The following is an 18285-nucleotide window of genomic DNA, read 5'->3' on the forward strand; positions in this document are numbered from 1 at the left end:
CGTGCCTTGTAGATCGGCTAGTTTCACTACTTCTTAAACATTTTTGTTCTAATTTATGGAATTTCTTCGATTTTTCTTTGATTTCTTCTAAAAATTACTGGGGAAAAAAATGTTTTTAATTCATGTAAAAGAAAAAAAAAAGCTTTTTTGGGAATGAAAATATTTTGAATAATTCAAACTAAAACTAAATCTGTCTGCGACGGTGCGACCCACAAATGGGTCCCGACCCACTGTTTGGGAAACGGTGGCATTGGCTATGGGGTCCTTGAGGGAGTTCCAGGGAGTCCCCAGCTAAATGATAATTAGGAACCAAATGGACCATTATTGGATAGGCTATGTATACTAGGCCAACCAAATGGAACCAAATGGACCCTAACGGGTTCATTTGGTTACATTTGTACACTGAGTTAAATTAACATTGATTTTAGAATAGAAATTGGGGTCCATACCATAGCCTAAAATGCATGTCAAACTGGGGGTCCTTGAAATTAAAATGGTTGAGAATCACTGCTAAAAATTGTGGCTTAATCTTCTCTTATGGGGGTCCCTGGCATATCTTTTCAAATGGGGGTCCGCGGGCTAATAAGAGTCAATTTGGGGGTCCTTAACATGAAAATGTTTGAGAACCACTTGAGTATTTTATCTTGAAAGTCCAAAAACAAAGGCCTTACAGAACCATTTACTTCCATTACTTCCGGCTAAAGCTCTTCTTGTTTGTTTGGTAGCCTAGCCTGCCAGCCTCTTACTGGTAAATGTTACAGTCTGTGGTTGTTGAAATCAAATAGTAGCCCGAAGGCGTTTGTTGAAATGGACATACTGAAGGCTGAAATCGCGAGGAAGAGAAAACTCATCGAAGATAGATCGCTTGTGGACGTGAGTGCTCGATAAACATGATTGTTTTCGTTAGCTAGCTAAGCTAACCAGGTTTTAGCCTTAGCTCGTGGCACTACACTACACTACTAGAGCAACAGACAGAGACACAAACACCACTTCAATATACATTTCTACCATATGAAAATAGCCGACCTAAAAGCTAACAATCATTGTGAGCTTGTAAGCTTGTAGATCTATTTTCAAAAGCTTTTTAACAAATGTTATTTTATATGGGACATTCTAAATAATGAGTACTGTAGTGTCTACTGTCTACCTTTGGTACTTTGAGTACATTTTGTTTCCAATACCTTTGTACTTTTACTCGACTACGTTTTCAATTCCATACTTGTTATATAATAGAGTATTTTTTTTACATCGCAAGTATTGATACTTTTACAACATTTGAGCACTTTTTCCACCACTGTTTTGAGTGAGTGTTGCTCTTTCCAGGTCTTTCTACCAGGCGGACAGGGTTTTGGGGTTATCATTTCTGTCATTTCGGTGAGGTTAAGGCTAGGCAATGTGTTTGTCAAGTTAGGTTTAGGCATAGTTAAAGTGAAGTTAAATGTTAGCGTTTAAGGCGAAACACCGAAAAAAGGGAGTAGTCCCTTTGCTTCATCTTATCTCAAGTAAATCAATCCACAGCGCCACCTGGAGGCCGTGGGAGGGACACATGACTGTTGAGAATGGAATGTATTGCACGCACGAAAAATAGATGTATTTAAGGCAGCCGAGTAATTCATTTTGTAACAACTTATACATTTGTGTGAAGTGAAATTAATTTTCTCAAAACCTTTTTATTTTTATAAAAAATGTAAAGCGCTATATTCTCATATTATTGCTATAATAATATGGTCCTCCTTGGGTTATTTTGTTGTCACTGTACATTTTGCACATGATGTATGCAAAATGTGTCCTGAGTCCTGACCACCTGGTTCCAATCGGGAGAGAAAATCCATTTATCAGATTCAATTTGATAGTTTTCCAAATTTGGAAATTGTAATTTTTCTGTTTTATCACTCACAATTTTGCTTGCTTATCCTGTATGAGTTCTGTCATATAGAGTTATTTACTGAGTGTGTACTCCATAAACTACCCAAAATGATTGCAAATTAAGCCTATGTGACCACTTGTACTACTGTACTTGGCTTCAAGTGAAATAAAAGCTACCTTTTTTCAGGATTCAAAGACATACTTCAAAAGGGCTGACTTGGCACGCAAGGAGGAAGAGGAATATTACAAAAGATCGGGATATAAGGTAATGAAGAAACCTCCACAAACATCCTACGTAACTCATTCAATTGTATACTCTGTATACTATATTGCATACGCACTCCTACACCACACTCTAAGCCTAGTGTTGTTGTGCATTTTTGGCCAAATAGAAAACCAGTTTTGGGGTTGATCAGGAGGTGTAAAACAGTGTTTGTGTCTGTGTTGACGGTAGGGCTGTCACAATTATTACATAATCGTCTAATCGTGAATGTTGAAAAATGTTCATTCATTGACAAACATGTTCAGAAATAGTGGAAATAGCCGATCTACAAGCTACAAGGCAAATATTTTGTCATAATCGTCGTAATCGTGAATGTTGAAAAATGTTCATTCATTGACAAACATGTTCAGAAATAGTGGAAATAGCCGATCTACAAGCTCACGTTGTGAGCTTGTAGATCGGCTATTTCCACTATCAATGTTATTTTTTTAAGTATAAAGTTGTCAAATATGTCAGTAATTTCTTTGTATATTTAGGTTATGTGTCATATCTACCATGTACAACTTCAAAGCCTAAAAGCCAAAATAGAAATGTAATTGTCAACGACAAAAACACAATTAAATCGCTAATCGCCAATTATTTGAGTGACAATTAATCGTCATGCAAAATGTCATATCGTGACAGCCCTAGTTGACGGTGCTGTTTCTCCTCAACCTGTATCTTCTGCCTGCACCTGTAGGTTCAGAAAGAGACTGCCCAGAGACAGGTATGGGATGGTACAGTAAAGGTAGTTGGCAGAGTGCATGACAGCGGGACCATCAAATGGACTGTGTTCCAAAAGCTTTCCCTTCCTTGGCACTTTCTCCATGGTCACCAGTCATCTAAAGACTGGCTAGGATGTGCACATAAATATTAACAAGTTGGGAACTTTCCTATTCAATAAAAGTTCTAATCTAATGATTGTCATAGCAACAAATTGTTGTTAATGGATCTTGCAAATTAGCATTGGTGCCGGTGGCAATCAGCCGCTGAATCTACTATGTGCATTGTATACATTTGTGGATGTTTCAACAGTATTTAAAACCTGGGTCAAATTGTATTGTTTTGTTTGTTTTTCTTTATCTTGCTTGTAGTTACACAAAGGTACAAGAGGGCAACAGGGCAGTGTAGGCTAATATAGGTTAGTTAGTGCTGCCAGAAATATTATACTATCAATCTCAATGTCTTTTGTAAACATTTAAGTGAACATTTACGGTATGTGAATGATCCAAATCTTGTGAATACCCTATGGTACTCTATGAGGTTGAAACACTCGCTAAGAATGCTCTGTGATTGAATACTGTTTGACCCAGGTCTGCTCTATTTTATTTTATTGCCATTTCAAATAGTTTGTCAGAAGGCAACAGGGAAAGGAAAGGAAAAAAACATGCAAAAACCAAATGGGACACAGCCAGAGTGTGGATTTCAGCATGAGATAATGAAATGTTCAGTATGTTTGCTATTAAAAATATGGTTATCAAGTTGTGCTTCTTATGTTGCACATGTGGAAGCAGCTTTCGTAGCTCTGCCAACTTTACGTTTTCCCTTGGTTTCATGTCACCGGTTTTGCATTGCCTTGCAACAATGGCTCTTGAGGAAAACGACATTTCGGTTTTGTTTTCAGCGAAAGAGTTTCAAAAGTATTACAAACGCAGCGTATTTGTTTTTAGCAAAGTCCTTTGTGCATTTGGAAGGCTTTTCATGACAAGGGTTTTTTGTGTTTGTGTTTTGTTTGTGTTTTAGATTGTGTCCTTCAAACCACAATCTAAGAGGGCTGAGATGCATGTGCCGTTGATAGCATGCTCTCGCAGCACATTTGAAAGCACATTTGAAATGCCCTTATTGGAGTATTTGATACTGTACTGAACACTGTACATCTGTTTCCACATGGCTAAGATACTGGTAGTCCTATATTCTTTTCTGACAGCTAAACAATGCCACAATATGGATATTAAGAAAATGTGGATGTTTGGTCTCATTGGTAAGTTGTGAGACTGCTTGCTTTTATAGAAACATCACAGGTGAGTAGATGAGCACTTGAATGTGTGAGCAGACCAGTGGATTAGGTCTTAAAACCTTCTAAAGTCTCCATGTTGTAATCTCTCAATGAAATGCGGCACACTTTCACAAATACACTTGTTTGCGATATCATTTGTTTAAATGGCAACCCTCTGGTGAAATTGTGACATTCTCTATGCTGTGTAACCAGAGGTGAGCTCTAACTGCATTTCATCCATTTTGTTTTAAAGACTGATAAGGAGGAGCAAAATGAGCCAGCCACCACATCTAATCCAGGGTTGGAGTTGGAGCTTACGGAAGAGAAGTTGCCTCTGATGACGTTGTCACGGCAGGAGGTCAGTGACCATATGACATGAATAACTTCCCACTACACCAGTTCCTCTGTTTATCTTCAAACCACATCATACAAAATATGAAAACCAATAATCCCATTGCTGTGGTCGTGAAGGTCATCCGACGGCTGAGGGAGCGAGGAGAGCCGGTCCGTTTTTTTGGAGAGTCAGACTACGATGCCTTCCAAAGACTCCGGAAGATTGAGATTCTGGCCCCAGAAGTTAACAAGGTATGAATGAATTATACTATTCTGTACTGCAAGGTGTGCTCCTTTTGAAGTCTTAGTCTGTTTCCTTCTGAAATTTCACAGTGGACACCGTGGGCCAGGTTTACTCATTATTCTTTGCCTATTTTCAGACACATTCTGTGCCTAGAAATGTGTTATTTATCCTGAGGTGAACTGGCCTGGAAGTGTTGTTTGCTTGTGTTGTGATCTGAAGTGTTTCTCTCCTTTATGCATAGGATTGTGCAAAGGGAGGAGATATGATGTGTGGTTCACTGGATTTACTAACGTTCTGGCAATTTGCTGTTTTGTTGTGGGAAATTCTCTCCCTCTAATAAGCATTAGAGGGAGGCTCAAAGACGCACACATGTGAAAATGTATTAACACTAGTAACACCATTTCAACTCGAGCAGTAAATCAAAATACAGATCCTTCTAATTCATTTTCTTCTGTAATATAACAAGTGAAACTTTCATATATTCTCTATTCATTGTGCATAGAGCTAAATATTTAGGACCTTTTAAAAAATCTTGAGTGGTATACTGCTCATGAAAATCAAACATCCATATCTCAAAATGTGCCATGGATGTGATCAGCATGTGCCTCTTTTGAGGTGTTATGGAAGCCCAGGTTTGCTTTGATAGCAGCCCTAAGCTCATTTTGTTCAAGGTTAATTTATTTTGTCTCCCTTGGGAGATTATTTTCTGTATTTGTGACTAGTGTCTCACACCTTCCTCTTCAAAATACAACAAAGATTCTCTCTGGAGTTCAGGTCAGGCCAGTTGGCTAGTGAGTTAAGCACAGTAATACTATGGTCAGTACACCAAGTTCTAGTAGTTTTGGCACAGTGGACAGGTGCCAAGTCCTGTTGGAAAAGGAAATCAGCATCTCCATAAAGCTTGTCAACAACGGAAGCACAAAGTACTATAACATATGCTATTAGATGGCTGTATTGACTCTGGACTTAATAAAACACATTAAACCGCACCAGCAGATGACATGGCACCGAAAACATCACGCTGGAGTCAACACAGACTGGTATATTGATATTTTCTGCTGTCATGTGTCCTCCTAGGGATTGAGGAACGACCTGAAAGCAGCCATGGACAAGATTGACCTGCAGTACCTGAACGAGATCGTGGGGGGAACAGTACCAGGAGAAATAGACACACAGTTTGACCTCAAAGTTCACGAGGAGAATACAACCATAGAAGAACTGGAGGTAGAGTGCTGTGTTTGTGTGTGTGTGGGGTACGATTTGAATAGCCTGTTGATTTATTTGTACCCTGATTCAGATGTTTTCCTAAAATCTAGGAATCATGATTCAATCCTCCTGTCTATATGTTAAATGGTGCATTTATATAGCGCCTTTAACCCTCTGTGTTCTAAGACGGTTTCTCTACCCCTGAGCCACTGCCGCCCCAGACTGTAAATGTATGTGTCTAATGTCTAATACCAAGGGTTACTTTAGTTTCAATTTCAACGTATTTTTTGAATGTCCTATAGGCTCTTGGAAAAACCTGCCTTGGCACAGGAGATGACAATCGTGACCAGGATATCATTTACCAAGTTTTGAGGGTAAGACTCGGAATGCATCAGAATTGTCAAATCACAACTTTACAGGCTTTACGTTTATTTTTTTGTGAGAGTGGTGGTATATACTATTAGAGCAGGGGTTTTCAAAGTGGTTGACGGGGCACCCTGGGGTGCCGCGACAGCAGTCCAGGGGTGCCGCGAGATAATTTGATAATATTTGAAATTTATTTGGACATTTAAAAATATATTTAGTATCATTTTAAACTTGAAGTACAAAGTTATTTTGGGTCAGTTCTAACCCCAAAGTTGCTATTATCTCAACGTTTTCTTCGCAACATAATCACTAAACTATCGTCACTGTCGGGGGCAGAAACCTTGTATTTCCAGGTTACAAGACCGTCGCACAAAACTAGTGAAAACAGCCGATCTACAGATCTGCTGTTTTCACTAGTTTAGTATATATTTTAGATGATAAATACAAAACGAACGGTTTCCAACCGACAACGACGATATGCTATAAATATAAGGTGCTGGGAGTGAAAATTATAATGTAGGGGTGCCTCGGATTAAAACGAATATTTATGGGGTGCCCTGAGACCAAAAAGTTTGGGAACTCCTGCTATAGAGTAAGAGCAGGATAGAAAAGAAAAACGTAGGATAGAAAAGGGTACATTGAATTATATATAAATGATATACACTGATGGCATATGTAGTAGGAGGGGGTATGTACATGTTTAGAACATTGGAATCAAATGCAGGTGTGTACATAATGCACATCTGCATTAAGCGGGATTAAAAAGTAGCAGCAGTTGCAGTGTTCTTAAATTGCAGTTCACTAGACCAGTGTTACAGGTAAGGGACATATGTCTTCGTGCACCAAGGAAAGGTAACACCATATTGGGTAAATGCACTGCCTTTGGAACTAGAGGGAGCTGTTTGATAATAGATGTGTCAAACAATTGGCTATCTTTGGAAGAGGCATTTAGAAAGCAGAACAATTCATCTTTATTCACTGGTTAATTTACACATCAGTTTATCAATTTCCATTAAATTGTTTGTTAACACATTCCTCCTGTATTCCATTCCAACTGGTGTTGTAGTTTCTCCTGGGTGTTTGGGCCAAAGATCTGAACAGCCGAGAGGACCATGTGAAGCGCAGTGTTCAGGGAAAGCTGCAGAGCGCCACTCACTCACAAACTGAGACCTATCTCAAACCCCTCTTCAGGAAGCTGAGAAAGAAGGTAACATTTCTACTGGAAGTGAGGAAACGACCTAAAAGGGGGAATTCTCACCTTAAATGCTTCACAATCACATTAGAGGGATTTAAGCACTTTGGGAGGGATACTACTTAAGATTAACTAAAGGTCTTATATTGTCCATATGAGATTGCATTTTGGCGCTCTGCTCCAATTTAAAAGTGTGCGCAATAGAGTATTTTATTATTCAGAAACTGTAACAGAATGGGCAGTAATGATCAGTAGAATTGGTTAAAGGCTTATGATTTAGTAATAATACATCACATTTATATAGCGCCTTTCTTAGTACCCAAAGTAGCTTACAACAAAAAAGCGACTTTATATTATTATTTAATTTAATCTATTTAATCTTTATTCTTTTCCAGAGTTTACCAGCTGACATCAAAGAGTCAATCACTGATATCATCAAATTTATGTTGGAAAGAGAATATGTCAAGGTAAGTAATTTCTAACTACAAAAATGTCAATTGAAGTTTCATATGACTTTGGGCTCATGCAATTTATATATACCGTACACGTATATTCCTTCCCAGGCAAATGATGCATATCTGCAGATGGCTATCGGTAATGCTCCTTGGCCCATCGGTGTGACCATGGTGGGCATCCATGCTCGTACAGGGCGAGAGAAGATCTTTTCCAAACACGTGGCACATGTCCTGAACGATGAGACACAGAGAAAATACATTCAGGTGAGAACCCAAGACCATCCCTAAACAAGATACACTAAAATACAGGGTGTTCATTTAACTATGAGAGTGCATAAATATAAGCGTTAAGAGGTAGAGAGTTAAATTGACACTTTCCAGTGTAGTCTTGAGGAAATAATAACTTGATAATTCCCAACTTGATTATTTTTCTCTCTGGTCTATAAATGAAAACGTTATTAGCTTGCCAGATGTTATGCTGAAGCGACGGGTCGACCTCCCTGAGATTCCAATTAACTATATTGAATTGAATGCGTTAACCACTTAAATCCTCTACACTAGACCTGAGTTGGGACGCTTTTTTCCATCTACACCAAATCTATTTTCCAAAAAACTCACAGCGCACCACAACATACTGTCTTTTGACTAATGTTCCTTCCAGAATGTGGATGCTAGGGTTAAAGTCGTAAAACAAAATGTTAAGCTCTGAGGATAGAGCTTTTTATAAATCTATTTCAATAAAATCACACAGACATATCATAGTGCCTCAAGGTCAATGTGCGTCTCCATGCACTAACTCTGGGGGGAAGAAGTCAGTCCAAACAAACAAAAATAATCCTATAACTTTATTGATATATCAGGATATATCAATAAAGAATCCATAGTCAAGTCAGTAATCGGACTTGAAAATATAGCTATCCAATTTAGTAGTTGCTCTTGGTGAGTGATCAGAATAAGCAGAGTGTTCCTGAACTCAAACTAGAAATCCCTTCATAATTGACTAAGCAATGATCAAATCAAACTGTGGTGCGCCGCGGATTAGCCGACATTATGTTGTTGCTCCACTCTCCAGAAGAGCCAAGGCATCACACTGTCTGTCTAACAGCACGTAAAAGTTTATTTCCGTTCCAACGGAGTACTCCAAAGCTACAGGTAGTGAATGTTCTTGTAATCATTATAAATATAACATCCTTAAATCCTTGTGCATTAGATTAAATGCTCCCGTTTGTCGTAAGCTGAAAGTGAAAGTGAATCTGATGTTTGGCACAGACGGTTGCTCCCCTCTTCTGTCCCCAGAACCAGGGTTGTCAACATTGGACAGTCAGAATTCAGGAGATTATTTGGGGGTAGTTTGAGGGGGGCGTGTAACTCCACAAACTTGCCTTGATGAAAGCAAGGCAGCGACATACTGTACTTTATTCCTTAACAATGAGAGGCATTAATACTGAGATTTATCTGAATATAAAAACGTTTTATATTGCTAAAGCAAAATAAAAGGTAATCTTTTGGAAATATAACTGAACTGAATCAAACCATTTGCATGATTGCCAATTAGCCTAGTTAGTTAGTAATAATCAATTTCTTTTTAAATGTATTACACAATAAATATTCAACGGAAGCTTTACTTAAGGTAGTGAAGTGAAAATAATTTATTATATCAACCTTTTAACAAGAAACGTTTTGTTTTAACCAAAAAACTAACACTTATCCTACCTTAAAATAAATATATAAATATTGTGAATCAAATCGCAATCGCAATATTAGTCAGAAAAATCGCAATTAGATATTTTCCCAAAATCGTGCAGCCCTAATCTCCAGTAGAATAGATCAATTGAAAGAAAAAGTGGCAAGAAGGTATACAAGGAGAGTGAAGTGCTAGAGGCTCAGCCGGTCTGATGAAGTTAGTCTTTGGTGGAAAATTGGAGAATATGCGGTTCTTTTGACTCTAATGGGGAGTTTATTGCACAGTTTGTGAGCCAGGAGGGAGAAGAGTCTAGGACTTGAGGAACTTTATCCTGGGTGTTTTAGGGAAGTGGTAGTCCAAACTATGAGAAAATGATGGGTCTAAAGTTTTCCGGATCATTCCGGTCATCTATTTTGGGACCTCCCAGAACGGTACGCCAGCCAGTTAATGTCCGATTTCCATAGTTGTTTTATAGGTTCTAAAACATTCAGTTCATTTATTACACTTTTAAAGCAGCCAGAATAACCTTTCTGACTGTTGGTTGGGGTCTTTCCTCACCTGGGACCCCCCAGACAGACCCCTGCGCCTATCTATCTCAGTAATCGCTCTGCTCCTGCTCCAGAACAATGTCAAAGATGAAATTCTAGGAAATTGCGAGTGTGGTTGCCTATTTATTGTCTTGATAGCCAAATTGTCATATGAAGCTTGACCAATCCTAAAGCTTGCACCACTGATTGGTTGGAAGTTTATCTAGTAAGAAAGAAAGAAAGAAAGTAGCACCACTCCCCCATTGATCTCAAAGGACTTACTCTATAATGGTGACGTCGCCAATGAATGCTGCTTCCTGATTGGCTAGAAGTTTATCTAGAAATAAATAAATTAGCACTAGTACTATAGTGTGTATCAAGGTATCGTGATGTCTGATTGGGTGAAGGGTTACAGAAGATGATGAGTAACACGGACAAGTACTTCAATGGGAAAACCCTTAGAGACAATGGTTACGTCAGATGACGTCCACTTGAAGCACTGGGAGCCACCATGGAGCACTCGAAGTATCACTGTTGACTGTTCAGCAATCAGCACCCCCCCCCCCAACACAACGTGTGTGTGTGTGTGTGAGTGGTGACAGAAAATACAAGCTCACAACGTGTTGCGGACTAGACGCGTTGTGAGCTTGTTAATCGTCTATTTTCTATGTGCATGGCCCCGTGAGACGGACAAAGTATACATACTACGCAGTCACTCTGTGCAGAGGATCTGCTGTGTTTGTAGAAAGACCATGTGACCTACTGTAACATAATGTTATTTTTCGGGGCGTGTCATCACATCTTTAAGTCCAATTTGAAATTGAAATGCATATAGAAGATGAAGTAATGATGTATTTTCTTTAATTTCTCTCCACAGGGAATGAAGAGACTAATGACTATTTGCCAGAAACACTTCACAACAGACCCATCAAAGTGTGTTGAGTACAATGCAACAAATTAAAAGGATATACTCCGTGGACTTTCAAAACTGTAGTGATAAGATTTCAACCGGATTTTCCATGACTGTTCCAATGAGTCAGGCTGAACCCATTCTATCAGTACATTATCACAATGATGTTAATTAATAAATGTGATGACGACAACCATTCATTCATTTTTAATAACTTCTGGTGCTTTTTCAATGTCTGACAAAAATAGAACCCCTGTCACAGTTACTTTTGATAGTTGCAGCCATGCAACCAGTCGAGGCAATGAGTGTAAACTGGTTTCACACGAGGGCAGGACTTTAGTGACTATGAAAGCATGACCCAATATATTAAATAACATGTTATTCCCCGTTGGAAGTAGTTCTTTGTCCTTGAACTTGCCAGAACATCCTGCAACCTTGCTTGTGGTTTACAACTGCTTGAGAAACACTGCCCAGGGGAAATAGGAAAAGGAAAATAAGGAGTTACCCATTTTTACTGAGTTGTTATGTTCTAGGCAGGGAGAAATGTCCTTTTGGTACAGGAAAATGGTGTACACATGACCTTTTTAAAAAGATTGAATATCTCAAGGAAGCTAGGCTGAAGTTGATTGTAAGTTTTATTACATCCAAGTCTTCTCTTTGTGGAAATGTCAAAACAATGTTTCAATAATAAAGCTTTGCAACAGCAGCTGGAACTAATCAAATCATCCTACTTGTCTCCATTTTAGTGCAATCAAATAATGTTTTTATGATGAGTTATTTTTAGATTATTTATATGATCCTGTGAGAAATAATCCCATTTCCAAGAGCCCACTGTACTACTTGGCCCCTATTGATTTTATTTCAAATTCAGAAGAATGTGTTCCCTTGTTCCACCCGCTGAAGAGCCAGGCTATTTATAGCATATCCTCTCTCATCCATTTGGTGTCACTATAAAATGTGTCTGTAGGAAAAACACTCCTAATAAAGGCTCACCTCTGCAATACCGTGTGACGTGGCTCAATAAGAACTGAAATGCATTTAAGTAGAATAGCTGATCAAGGAACAAGCCTATCCATCCGTCTCCTGTAATGTCAAGTATCATTTATGGATGAACCTCCACGGCACCTGTGCCACTGATGGAAATCCTTGCACGATGATAATGGAGTCACTGACCTTATTGCATTCAGTAACCATGGTGACCTGATCTGCTCCTTGTAGTTATTAGTGTGTTCCTCGGTGCCTCAGCCCACGTCACTGTATGTGCGTGTCAGTTCTGGAACACGTCACTACTAGTCAAGTCTTTAGCTGGAGAGAACAAAGGGTCAGGTGGCACTGCCATTACGGATCTGTTCTACAATTCTTTGGGGCGTTCCTTTCAACATGTACAAAGAATAGCAGCTCTATCACTGTAAGGATCTCCAAATATCTGTCGGGTACATGAATGCATATGAGGCCCACTGTAACATCATCTGACACATTATGTTGAAACGGGAGTTAAAAAGGCATTCAAAAAGCTCCTCCGTCACGTCACATCACACTTTTGCCCTTACTCTTATCTCTGTCACCGTTGGTCCTATCAATGCCAAACTTTGCACACACTCCTTGGATGGCAAATCACAACCTCCAGCCCTGATTTCTCACATGGCCCTCTTCTAGCGCCACCATCAGGCCGATTTTTGCGAAACACATTTTTGGACACTGCTCTTACAGATCTTGGCCTAAAATCATGCAAAGCAGTAGGTACACAGTATCTCTTAAGTCCTGTCATCATCGTGGATCTGTCCCATTTCCCATATTCCCTCCTGATTGGCTACGATTGCCTTCTAAAGTTTGTGTATGTGACGTGACGGGCGCTTATCTCCCGATTAGGGAGTCTTACTGGTGTTAAAACAGGAGTTAAAAAGGCATTCAAACGTGGTAGCATCCCGCTCAATGTCCTTGGTGGGTTAGCCCGTTAATGGCCCCGCTGCCAAAAGTGATCCTATCCAAAACCTGTTATTTGCATGCAATTTCAAACGAATAATGAGTTTCTTTGTGTGTGTTTATCGTAACTGTGGGGATGTGGGTTGGTTGTGTTATCTCTCAGAGCAGAAAGTTTTATTTTTCTCTCAACCAAGGTCAACCAAGCCAGGCAGCGCTAACTTACAGTAGATCGAGACACTTTGATTTCTAACAAAACCACCATGAAATGTGCTCCCAGATTGTTAATAACAGTTGCATTTATACATGTATTGTGTACTCAGGATGTTATGTTTTTAGGGGAATGATATGACAAGTGCCAATGGTATTGAACAAAATATTTTGAGATGGGGGAATGGGCGGGCAAATACATATTATTTTGGGGGACCATGACACTGATATAGCAACATACATTTTTTTGAATCGGCCTCAGGTCTTAATGGGTTAAGAGAATAATACAGTGTATATGACACAGTGTGTACATTGTGCCTCTGCTCTCTCCTCTTCCCCTACTGGCAACACTTGGCACATTGTACCCATCACACATTTGAGTCAGTGGGCATGACACATGAAGACACCTCTCTCCAGTGGGCCCATAGATTTTGCTGTGCAGGGAGTGATTTGTGGTCTAAGGAAGAGATTGAATAAAGGAAGGGACAATGTGGAAGGAAAAACGGGATGACAGGATGTGTTTTTAGTGTTTTCTTTCGATTTCTTTAGCAGCCTATCAAAGACTGCAGATACTGGGTGATCATGACAGAAAAATGTATATTTTGAGTAACCCCCTTCACAAATGTGTGGCATTCTATACTTGTAGCATGTGAAGTAAATTCAAGTGTGCAAACATATCTATTCATGTTAGTTCAAATTATATTGTCAGCTCGAGAGAGAGGTTGGTGGAAAAAAAATAGCATTTGTTCAGGCGTGTGAGTCATCTATTCCTGGGGAATCAATAAACAACTTCACGGACAATTATTTCTCCATAATGGAGTCTCCAAGCATGAAGCCATTTCCAAGGTCAAGCCATTTCCATATGTTTCCCTTCTTATTGTTCCTATCGGGCATAACTAATATGCCTCAGTAGAATGGTTCTTTTTCAATATTAGCTTCTGCCCATCCTGACAAGGCTGGCCTCTCTGTATTGTTTCTTCAAAACCCCAAAACCATTGGGCTCATTTAATATGTGTATTATTTTGTTCTATTCTCTCTCTGTCTCTCTCTCTCTCTCTCTACATCTCTGTATTGCTGCCGTCATCTCTGGGCCACTTGACTGTCCTGTTTGTTTCAAGTTGTGCAATGCGTAATTGCTTATGAAAGTACTTCACACTAAACTGAGGCCTGGTCCCTTTCTCTTGGCATCAGCCCTGTATTTGGGTTATGTTGCTCTAATGCTGCCTGTGATTCCTCATAACAATGAAGCTGTACCCCTGCCATTAGGGGCCCGGCCGTTCCTCTTTTTATCTCTGCATTGGCCTGCCATCTATGCAGACTTGCAGAGCCACATTAATGGCCATAAGATCTAGGCTAGCTGGTGAATGACTGCTCACTTGTCCCTTTGTTCCCATATGGAGTTGAGTGGGGGATCCATACCGTGTCATTAACACAAATCTCCAGGCCTAGTCGAAGGATTAGCATCATAGCCCTGTGTAATTGCATATACACACTACCAGCATGCCAATGTTGGGATTCAAGTCGAGTCTTGTTTGGATGCTTGTTGTTTAGAGAAATTTTTTACGCTTGATTATGTCGATATACAATTCACTTAGTTGAGATCATTATCACCCTATCCAAACTTCATGGTAGATTTCACAAAACGTGCATATTCCATGCAACTGTATGGGATATGTCAATGATGGAATGGATTATTATATTCCATATGAATAGACAGTTTCCCCCAAAATGATTGAATTCACTCCCACACAATAATAAATGAGACCACACAGTGCAAGTCCGGGTTTTTCTCTTACTGTATATTAAATCAATGAGCATACAAAATAGATGTCCAGTACAGTACAATAAACATGTGTCTCTTTTCTTTCTCAATCTGAATCCTCATACAATGTAACATCAGTTCACAAATATACTTCAGTAGGTACAGGGAAAATAGATTTGTCAAGCATTCATTGGACAGTTAAACATAACAATGGATCATGAGATGGTGTTGTGACTGAGTCTCGTGAACTCAGAAAGGATGTAGAATGTTTTGGCTTCTCATTATCCAGTGTCCGGGACACTTTGACATTTCGCTGGTCAATCTCTCTGTCCCTGTAGTGGGCAGATTCTCGTCACATGCATTAGTTATCAGATCACAACAAAATAACCTTGTCACTTGTAACACTGAAGTTGGTGTTTTAAATATAATAGATATTAAAATGTTTTTAACCCATCAAATTCCCCCCTAAAACAACAGCTGAAGGAGTTAAAGTGTCGACCCTAGAACCCCAAACAAATGCTGCCAAAGGGACAGAGAACTTATGGTTCACTATCAGCCAAATATTTAATTAAACTCTTTTCGATAGTAGAGTCAAAGAACTGTATATTTCCAAAGGTATTTAAATCAGAACATCTAATAATTGAATCACTTTTAAAAGTAGAGCTAAAAGAAAAATATAGCTGTATTTTCTTAATTATTAGTTATTATTAATTATTTTTTTTACAAAGGTTCAATGTCCCAAGGTTTGTTGAAAAATTCCCCATGCGATCAGGCGAGTCAAAACACATCAACACGTTCCCAAGTCATAGTTATAATTTAGGGCAAAACAAGACGAACTTGACTCTTCATCATTTATTTACTTTAACAAGACAAAAGAATTTGGGTTAAAGGAGACAGCATTCTGGTTTTGCCTACCCTAGTAAACTAGACTCCTCTGTCTATGAGGCTAGGTTTGACGCAGAACCAGCCGTGGGGGCCATAATTTCCTGCCCATCCCCGATTACCTTATGTAAGGTGTTCGTCCCTTGACATGGGGAGATGTCGGAAACCGGAACCTCCTTAAGCCAAGTGTTCCTTCCTTTTTACCCTTAAGGTTAGTTATTGGCTGCTTTTGTCCGAGTCAATTTCTGTAAGAAAACACTTTACAGCGGGAAAAACGTGTGTAATGTCTTTTGATACTCACGAAATACCATATAGAATTTCAACCTCCTTTTGACATTTCTCCTTTGGACAGACAATGAGGGTGTCTGTCAAATCATTCTCAATTATCATCAAAATCTGTAAGACAAAGGAAAAGAAAAGACAGGAAACAATCAATCAATACTGTAAGTAGTAGGTTGTGGGTAATGAGTCAAAATACTTTACGAAATACTTTAGACCGTATCAAACATTAAACAAGGGAATGTTGTTATTAACTGGAAGAGAGCAGGTCTAAATAATCTCTCACACACAGACCATCTGTCCTTGAAGGCTACAAATGTCTTCTAGCCACACATACGCACACGTACGCACACGCAAGCAGAGACAAGAGTGGGAGAGAAAGTGGGAAGTTGATAAGGTAGTTAAAATCAATTAATGTAAAATCTTAAGTAATAGAAAATCAATGTAAAATCAAAATCAATGTAAAATCACTGTAAAATCAGACAAACAGATAATAGGCAATCAGATAAACTCCCCCCTTGAACACACAATGTCCATTGTGTGTGAAAACATTAAAGCATAAATGAACTTTTAAATGAAATGATTTTTTTTTCTTTTTAATAATCAATAATCATACAATGAATTAATAATCTTTAATAATGATTTTTTTTTTTTTTTTTTTTTTTTAATAATGAATCCAACTACTGTACTGTATAATCCTAACATGGCCTAAGATGGGCTGGCTAAAATAATCAAAAGTGGGCTGTCTACTAGGGCCAAACACGATGTGCCCGTCGTCCCCGCAGACAGCATACCCTACCAAAATAAATCAAAGAAGGTAAACTGACAAATTAAACGCCAAAACTATACTAAACCAGCCCATTTTTTTATTATTATTAACAATAATTAATACTATTAGAATGAAGGTTACCGCCCTTAGAAACTTTGTGGCTGCAGCGATGTGGTCTGGTTGCAGCGGGCGTGTCACACCATAGAGTTCCATCAGGGTCAGAAAGGCCAGGGAAAGGCAGCCATGGTTCTGCTCCGCCCTGGACTCCAACAACTGCAGGCTCTATGAGTGGAGAACTGACAACAATACTAAATTAGGCATGAAATACAACTACTAGGGTTGGCACCGTGATCAGCCGATCAACGGGGTGCCACACATCTGAAGTGTCAGTGTCAGTAGTAAGTAGTCTGGTGGTGGTGGGAAAGAGTAGTCATTATCATAATCATCAACACTAGCCAAGTCTGCTGTTGGGCCTGCCACTTCTTTCCACAGCTGAAACAGGTGATTGTGTGTGTATTGTTCTGGGCCCTGTTAGTGTTTGTGTTGATGTTGTTACCTTGACTCAGTCCTTCAGGTCCATTCCCGGCTGGGGGATCCCGCTGATCACCACTGGGACCCCTCTTCGGGTTATGTGTTCGGTGGAGTGTCACTTGTCCATCATCCGACATTACGGCTCGCAACTTAACTAGTGGCTTGGGCTCTGGAACGATGTTGTTGTAATACCTGGCTAGTATTGTGATCTCATCTGTCGTTCTCCATAGCGGGTCATGCATAATGATCGCCTGTCTCAAATGGGGGCGTAAAGCGTCAATCAAAAGCTGATTAAGCACACTAGCATATCCTGGCAATCCTTTTGTGAAACCAGAGTGGCGGTCAAACTGAGTGGTGAAGTGATGGACGAAATCAGAGACGTCCTCACCCTGCCTCATCTTAATGTTAGTGATTAAGGAAAAGTCCACGTTACCTCTAACAAGGTCCTTAGCCTGATTAATCATAACCTGTACTGCGGCTTCATGTGGGGCGTACCTGACCTCACCTGCAGGGTTACTACCTTGGGCCGGCACAGGCCGCATACACTGGTATGGGTGACCGTCTGCCTGTAGCCAATCTAATCCCACAGAAATCTGATAAGGAAAAGCGTTAGGTGTGCAACACATAGTAATTAGTTTTCTAACTTCCCAGGTGTCTAGTCTTAGCTCCACAATTTCTGCCTTTACAGATTTTTCCCACTCATCAGGGTTGCTATGGATATCGGGTAAACGTTCAGCCGTGTCTCGAGCATCCACTGGGTACCAATTACGGTACACAAATGTAATTTTGCCATCCTCTGGGTACGCCAAAAGAGAATCGTTAATTTGACTAGGTGTGGGTGTGTGAACCTGTTCCCGACGCTCACCTGTGTACACTTTTTCCTTAGTGGGT

General features: G+C 39.6%; 1 protein-coding gene across 2 annotated transcripts; it reads left to right on the forward strand.

Moving 5' to 3' along the window:
- The first annotated feature begins 710 nt into the window (after positions 1 to 710).
- prpf18 (PRP18 pre-mRNA processing factor 18 homolog (yeast)) lies at positions 711 to 11747 on the forward strand. Of its 2 annotated transcripts, XM_080737703.1 has the most exons (11): positions 711 to 873; positions 2054 to 2131; positions 4378 to 4482; positions 4596 to 4709; positions 5779 to 5925; positions 6210 to 6281; positions 7340 to 7480; positions 7861 to 7932; positions 8029 to 8184; positions 11009 to 11136; positions 11371 to 11747. In XM_080737703.1, the coding sequence occupies exons 1-10, from the start codon at positions 808 to 810 to the stop codon at positions 11090 to 11092; spliced, it is 1035 nt and encodes a 344-aa protein (XP_080593829.1). In that variant the 5' UTR covers positions 711 to 807; the 3' UTR covers positions 11093 to 11136; positions 11371 to 11747. The 2 variants fall into 2 exon arrangements, with proteins under 2 accessions (XP_080593829.1, XP_080593828.1); XM_080737702.1 differs by having other exon boundaries at positions 11009 to 11747.
- The last annotated feature ends 6538 nt before the right edge of the window (positions 11748 to 18285 follow it).

This window comes from Nannobrachium achirus (assembly GCF_963921795.1).
Source record: "Nannobrachium achirus genome assembly, chromosome: 11".
In the NCBI taxonomy this organism is placed as follows: Eukaryota; Metazoa; Chordata; class Actinopteri; order Myctophiformes; family Myctophidae; genus Nannobrachium; species Nannobrachium achirus.